General features: G+C 42.2%; 1 protein-coding gene across 1 annotated transcript; it reads right to left on the bottom strand.

Annotated features, from left to right (window-relative positions):
* Window positions 1–40: 40 nt before the first annotated feature.
* On the bottom strand, window positions 41–7,666 carry crk (v-crk avian sarcoma virus CT10 oncogene homolog). Its single transcript, XM_029170824.3, has 3 exons — window positions 6,620–7,666; window positions 5,490–6,079; window positions 41–3,315 (listed from the first exon to the last, which is right to left on the bottom strand). Exons 1-3 carry the CDS (start codon window positions 6,837–6,839, stop codon window positions 3,178–3,180), a joined length of 948 nt encoding a protein of 315 aa, XP_029026657.1. The 5' UTR covers window positions 6,840–7,666; the 3' UTR covers window positions 41–3,177.
* Window positions 7,667–7,838: the final 172 nt, after the last annotated feature.

The following is a 7,838-nucleotide window of genomic DNA, read 5'->3' on the forward strand; positions in this document are numbered from 1 at the left end:
AGCTGCACATAATTTACAACATGTCCAATACATTAACAAATCATTTGCCATGGGTTTGACTTTATTTACTAGTATATTAACACATTACATGCTACAGAAAATAAAAAGGTAATTTCAATTGTCCTGAAAGAATATAGTGTTATAATAAAATGCCACATTTTGATAATAACACAGTTTTTACTGGCATTTTCCACTCCTTGCCTTTTATGAAAGGACATGGATGTCTTCATGCAGGGATACTAAAAAAATACTTCTTGGTGGTTTTTTATTTGCAACAAGACAATGATTTATGTAGCTAAGCACCTGCCAAGTGCAGTGAGTAACAAAGAAGCTTGATTTGATAACAGGGATACAAATGGATAAAACCTGGCGTTATACATGACTGTTACCTTCTAACACCAGATTTTTCCATTAAGGGAGCCGAATCATTTTAAATAATTAACATAACTTTAGATTATGACCAAGCAAAAAGCTTAAAGGAAAGCTTAAAAGCAGGGCAGAGCTTGTTAGGGAAAGCTGTAAGGTTTAGAAAACTAATGTGTGGAAGCAATCAAGGATTATTAAAAACCATAAAAAGGAGCACATATCAATACAAATCAGTTAAGTGCATTCTGTTAACAATCAAATTTCATCTCCTTTAATCTCATCAGCACTGGCAGAAAATGCTCCTCGATCTGTATGTAGCTACAGTGCCACGACGTGCTGGCCAAAAAAACTGAACCATGACATTTGAGAGGAACCCTTTGGTTGGGAGAGGACAGCACGTTCTCACAGATCAAATTCAAAGTGGACCAGCTTATGTCTAAGATACAAACCTAGCTTGCTTTATTCCAGATCAGTCTTTTTATGATTAACGTGGGTGATGATTGTCAGGCGTATACTAGTGGATTGATTGAACCTCACCAGTAAACCCTTCAGGAGAAGGATCAAACTGTTCTACCACATCATTTGCTCTTCTATTTGTTTGATCTCTTGGCACTAGAAAAATGGTGAAGAATAGAGATGAAAATAATTAAGCATCCATGACAGTGTTTGTGTCAAAATTGTAGAAAGTAAAAAGAAACAAAAAGAAAAACAGGCTAAGGATAAAATGAGCAAATCTACTTGAGAAAGCAGAAAGCTAGTGAAGGTAAAAAAAGGGCATGTACCAATAATACCACCACATGTCTTGGACACATTTGACAAGATGAGAACACAGAGAAGTCTTTTCCTCTAAAGGTATATTCAGTCTGCTCAGTGTGGAAGCTAATGAGAAGACGGTGCTCATTACCATGGTGGAGCGTCTACATTCACTCTGTTCATTCATTTACATCACACGCCAAATGAGAACACGTGGCCCCCTGACAAACACCAGCTAACCACTGCTCCCTTCCAACATGCAACCGTAAAAAGTTTACAACAAAACCTCCCACCAAACAAACCAAACTAAAAAAAATAAGTAGAACAAAAACAATATTTTAGCATGTAATGATAATTACATAGTACATCATTTCATAACATGTTCTTCATTTCTTACAAAAGACTACTTGGTGGTACAAGGTTGTAGGTGAAAGAACGCTAAGGTAAGCCAAGGTGGGAAGTTCGGAGAGGTTGAATGTAGTGTTGCCTTCATCTCCGCCTCAAAAACAAAAAAAGTTTCTCAAACCCACGGTTAGCACCTGCTCTAAAATTATGACTACGCTGCTGGTTTTGACTTAATTGTTTTCTACAGGATATTCACTGTGTGGCGAGTTCGTTTTGTGTGATTGGCCTTGGTCGAGGAGAACTGTACACGACATGTAATCCCTCAGTTCATCTTCCCAGAGGCGTTTGAGTCACGCTGCTCTCGTCTCTTGTAGTCTTGAGTGAATCAAAATAATGCTGCATTAGTGCCTAGTAAGAACATAAGTACATGCGTGTGTTTGAACTAGAAACTAGTTTTTAGCTCCGCTCAGAACAGGTAACAATAACTTAAACAATAGCAATTCTTGCAAACGAAAAATGCAGGAGAGCTTGTGTAATTAAATGACTTCTGTGTGGTGACACCAAGTTGGATTTGCAGTGCAAAAACCACCATGACGGGCATGCGCTGAGATACAAGCAGATCTAAGCTGAAGTAAGTTTGACACTCTGAGAAATACACTTTTGCTTTCTTGAGTTGGATCAGTACAGTAAATATGAAGCTACATAGTGCAGCTTGGCAACGTTTAAACACTGGAGGGGGGAGGAAACTTTGTCTGGAAGTTGAGTCATGTTAAATGAACTTCTATCTTGTGCCATGACTCAGTTACCAGGTAACCCTACCTGTATGGGTAAAACAATAATTTATGTAGTTATGCGAGAGATGTTTACTGGACTGGGAGTATCCAGTTGATTCCTGGCAGTAATCTGACCCAAAACAAACTCTTGCAATCCTGTGAATCATCTTTCAACAGTAGTTCTTCCACTGGACGTGTTAGTTAGTGATGCTGTTACTGTAACACAGAGGCAGGCTGAGCTAACTTACTGCGGTCCTGTGAGCAGATTCATATTTAATGTATAGACATAAAGTGTTATTCATCAAGAGAGAACATTAGCACATTTCCCAAAATGTCAAATTATAGCTTTTAAAAATATTCTGTAATGGCACCATAACCACTGCAAACAAGACGAAAAAGATGAAAACTATGTAGTTATTGTCATCACTGTATTCCCATTGGGACGAGAATGCAGCATGAGTTATCCTACAGCACTGGAACTGTGTGATGGATGAAGAACTTATCTACTGGCTACGACGCAGAGAAGGAAGTGGTTGAACTCTGTGACGAGGAGTCTCCTGTGGAGAGAGTGTTAATAAGATGTCTGTGGCAGGGACACAAAGTGTGAAGGAGCTAAAGGGTGCTGCCACATCCATTGAGCAAGAGTTTCTGCTTATCTTCCATGTTCCACTATAGAGTGTTTGGCCCATGTTTCAGTCAGTGCGAGCAGGTAGTGGAGGAAGGCAGGCATGATTATTTAGAAGGGTACAAATGGAAGGTGTTTGTGTTATGAGGGTCTGTTTGTTTTTCTTCTCAGTGGTTTTGTGAAACAGTACGTGGTTCAGGTAAAAGCTGGAGTGATGTGAGGAAGCAGGGAGTATGTGTCAGGGGAAGGAAATGAGGGAGCAGGGTGAGGAAGGATCTAATACTAGTGTCCAGGTTGTGGCCCGGCTGTCCGCTCTCAGCTGAGTTCTTCCTCGGTGTTGTGCTGGTCCAGCAGTTTGACGTGTGTGAAGGGAAAGTGGCCCCGTTTGCCTTTACATTCCCCCTCCCACTGGCCGTTCACGTTTATTTTGGTCACCTTCACCATATCGCCCACCTGGGGACAAGGAAAGAGCAATAGAAGTTAATAACACTACTTTTAGAACATTATTACTGTATATTTGGGTTGGCCAATTTATATTATAGTAGAAACTTGTTCCAAGTAGTAGTTAGGAGGAAGTGTTACAGTTGACGTGCACAGAGTGGGGAGTGGCCATTCCAGTGTCACTGAACCTGCACAAAGACCAACTGACTGGTCCAAAGTTCAGTGTCGTGGAACACAGTCATGAGCTAAAGTTGAGTGGCCAAACGTCAGAGCTCATGTTTGATCACCTGCTGCCAGTTGTGACACACTCCTGTGTTAAATAACGAACTGCTGGCATTTGGCCGACATGTTTTCGTATTAAATTATGATCTTCATTCTTTTGTTGTAGCTGCTCAGAACACACTTACACAAATGAAATACTCTAATTCAGATGTGTTGGACAGCTAAATAAGTCTGCTTTCTTCTAGTAGTATTTGTGAATATACTGTCATAAATCGTCCTATTATGTGCAGGGATGAGGACTAACATTCTTTTCTCAGTGAGTTTGCTTTGTCTGACAAAACATTTCTAAAAAAGTGCAGCAAAGAGACAAACAACACTTGGGCAATTCCTGAAATCACTTAGTAATAATAGTTACAATGGCCTAATGATGCTACATTTGTTAACTAAAAAAAGCTATTGCTAATGTCCTGTAATTAAAACTGAAACAGCCTTAGACATGATAATAAAGGCAGCCAGATCTGAGCTGAGGCAAGCAAGATGTAGCAGACTGGAACTGTGTGACAGAATGTCAGATAGCGTCAAATGATTCCAACACCAGTTTCAGCTCTTGATAAAAAAAATTACCTTTTTTTTGAAAATCATTCAATAGTTTTAGCATTATTAATTGTAAGCGATGCAAGATGGTGGCATTAATTCAACATTACTCAGCTCACATGTCAGGCTTTTGCTTGTGCGTATCGATTATTAAAGCTGCTGTTTTTACATAGGTACACTGGGCTAATTCCTATTAGTAAATAGGCCTCCTTTCCTTTAATGTCACTGCAGTTGTTATGACACACAAGTGAAATGCAAGGAACCTATCTTTTATCAGGATTGCAGTTTCTGTGTTACTTACTACACTAAAAGGTTTGAACCTCAGAATTTAGAAAGACAGTGAAAGAATAAATACAACAGCATACAAGAGGAACATGTTCCAGGTTTTGATGCTAAAGAAGACATCTTCATAATCAGCGAGGATCATACTCCATCCTACACCAAAAAGCTGAGCTACGGTAATTATTAACTGCCAAGTGCAGCCTATCTGAGTCACGACTGGCTAGCTAGAGAAAACAAGCAGCCTCACCAAGCCAGAGACGTCCACCACACTTAGGGAGTGGCAGAAACTCACACACAGCCGAGAGCCACCTGTCTTATATAACTGGGCAAACTTCAAATAAATCTGGATTTTTCGTTTGTCTAACAACGAGCAGAACAAAGTCACTAAACATGAGCAGGCGCATGGTTGACTCCGCTAAAAGAAAGATGTCACAGATTGAAGGAGACAAGATCCGTATTTGTTTAGAAGCGCCGCCCAGCAGGACAGAAGCACGCTCCGGCTGGCCTGTCTCCTAGTCCCACTTCTGACTCAGCTGGACTCCTGGCTTCACAGAGACTAGAGGAAATGGTCCTGTTCCCAAACACAAACTATTTCCTTCCCCCAACGACCTGCTCCGTGGGAGCCGTGCTCTTGCTTCCGGACAGTTCAACAGTAAAGTCGCTGTGAGCTTGGAGAGGAGCTGAGCAAGGGTTTGAAAATTATGCACATCCCATCTTGCTTACATCAACTACTTGCTTACAATCTAGAAAGGATTAAGTCTCCACTTGAACTCCACTTGAATTCAAGTGTTAAAGGTGAAGCCAGAGAGCTGTAAAAATTATGCACACATACTTTACAGAGGTCAAACTGTACTGACAGATATTAATTGACCAGGCTATCTGGGAAACTATGCAGAAAACGGGCTGAGCACTTTCTGACCATGGTTTCTCTTTTCCCTGCTCAATAATTACTTAGGGATAAACAACCAACAGCACAAAGAGAAAAGGAGCATCTACATCTTTCCACGCTAAATGTGTCCTTTCGCCCTGCATGTTAGTATAATTCTGTATGTCAAGGAAAAACGCTACACACACACATCAATATTTACCTCCAAGGCCAGGGCAGTCTTGTCGTAGGCATTGGGAACCCTCTTCTGTATGGCCCTGGCATAGACAGGTCCATTCTGGAGATTAGGGAGGGGAGTGGGCTGGGCGTACTGGCTGGAGTCTCCCAGCAGTGGAGTGCCAGGCTGGGCTACAGAGCCGTCAGAGTTCCCCAGCATCCCCATGCCTCCTGGTGGTCCCCCAGGAACACCACCCGCAACCAAAGAACTTGGCGACGCCGGTCGATACTTCTCCACATACGGCACAGGGATCATACCCGCTCGGCCTTCAGAGTTCTGGGCGTTCCACCACTGCTCCTCTGGTTTCTCAAGGACTCGCAGAATATCACCCTTCCTAAACGGGAGATCCTCCTCATCGTTGCCAGGGAAATCAAAAAGTGCTCGGACATATTCGTCTTCCAGGCGTGGTGGGGGGACTCCACCGGGGCCAATGCTGATGAATGAGGTTTGTTTGGACTTGTTGATGGGTTCTATCAAGGTGGTGGTGTCCAGGTAGTGGATTTTATAGAATTCTAGCAAAGCGGGAAGAGCATCAAACTCCTGGTCACCTATACGGAACCTCGGAAGGGCCAAACCTAACAAAGAGACGCAAGGGCACAAGTGGATGATTCAAAATCAACATGCATAAAGATTGTTCATTTCTAGACTGACAAATAATCATCTCTGTTTGATTCTCTATGTCGTTGCAATCATTCAAAAGGTATAAAGTAATAAAACAGATATTCTGCCGGAACCTTCTAGCAGGAATCCAATAAACATGGTGGTGATGAAACGCTTCTAAACATTAACATCCCGTTCAATGTCAAATGATAAATCAGGCTGCAACTCGTGAATTTAGCCTCCTCTTAGCAAACTCACGCCGCCCACCTCATCAATTCTTACGATTGACTGAAACAAAGCGTTGTGCATTATCCTCACTGAAGGTCTGACACCTCGTCTCAGTGCACGTTTGCAGTCCAACAAGCCCAAACTGCATGTGCACGTGTTTCGCCGTGTCTGGCCTCCATGTAAGTGAGAACGGGACTATTGCGCATCTCCGGTGGTGCAAGTCACGCAAGATCGGTCACATCAACATCTGCATAAATCAAGACCCTCCGAGTCCCCTGTTATCTTACCTGGACCGGACTGTCGGTTGTTGCTGATGCTGTTAATTATATAATGCGAGACTTTGGAGTTCTCTGATACCGAGAGCACGTAGTCACCGGGACTGGTGATGGAGTCCCGGACCAGAAACACGCCGTGCCTTTGCCCCTGCAACAGCGACACAGCCTCCTGCCTGCTCAAACGACCCCAGTACCAGCTGCCGCGGTCCTCCGCGTCAAAATTTCCGGCCATGATCACCACTCCAAAGCCGAGGCTTCACCGGGCCTTCCCTACTCTGCCTCCCGTTATCCGCAAGCCAAGCCTTCAACTCATACAAAAACTTTAGCGCCTAGAGCACGTTTGGTAAACAGACGACATCCGCAGCTAGCCGAATCGACATTAATTCGCCGACGCAGAACCTGGACCTCGATATAAATTGGACCCGCGTTGGATTAGGACCGGAATTCTGCTGTTCTGGTCACACGCTGCGTTTTAGCGACTGAATTCCAGCTACAATACGGCGGCCGATGACAACTAACTTCAAAAACTGAAATGGCGGATACGGGAAAACAAAAAAAAGACCCCACTCACCGGATGTGACGTAAATCGTAAGTGCGCAGCTCTAGTGTCAAGCTGGAACACAGTAACGCAAAGGTTCAGTTCCGGGCGACAAAATATACCGTACATTGTCGTTCAGTATTCAAAGAATAGAGGTGATTTTTAATGTGTGCAACAAATATTAAAGAAAATGAATAAGTGACATGCAGAACTTATAGCCAGAAGGATTTAGCCTAAAACAAAAATAGAAAAAAAAAATCATCAAAACCAACACAGAATACAAGAAAACTAAAAACTGTAGCCAGTTTAAAAATAATGAACTGTACATAAAAACACAGACTGATTTAGCCATAAATATTTCTCTATGCATGAATACACACATATATACATCTAAAACAAGTGTATTATCCTAAAATATTAAATTATATTTTGGTGAATTCAAGGAAATTCTTTTCCTTTGCGGGCTAATTATGTTGACCTTTACTGTCCCGCCTTCTGCATGTTGATGAGTTGTTGTGAAATCTAAAGCCCAGTATTACTCCACCTCGGCAGCATCGCTGTGATCGTGCCTCAAATTTTATAAAACAACATTAGGAAGAATTTAAAAACACGTATAACACATTTAAGACAGGAAATAATGGACTGGTTGCAATATGTGAGTTTGGTCACTAGATGTCAAACAAAGACTGTTCA

The sequence above is a fragment of the Betta splendens genome, chromosome 13 (genome assembly GCF_900634795.4).
Source record: "Betta splendens chromosome 13, fBetSpl5.4, whole genome shotgun sequence".
Taxonomy (NCBI): Eukaryota; Metazoa; Chordata; class Actinopteri; order Anabantiformes; family Osphronemidae; genus Betta; species Betta splendens.

Coding starts and splice junctions, on each gene's coding strand:
- crk (XM_029170824.3), bottom strand. CDS start 6,839: ATGGCCGGAAATTTTGACGCGGAGGACCGCGGCAGCTGGTACTGGGGT. Junction 6,080..6,619: donor CAACCGACAGTCCGGTCCAG/GTAAGATAACAG, acceptor TCTCTTTGTTAG/GTTTGGCCCTTCCGAGGTTC. Junction 3,316..5,489: donor AGACTGCCCTGGCCTTGGAG/GTAAATATTGAT, acceptor CCTTGTCCCCAG/GTGGGCGATATGGTGAAGGT.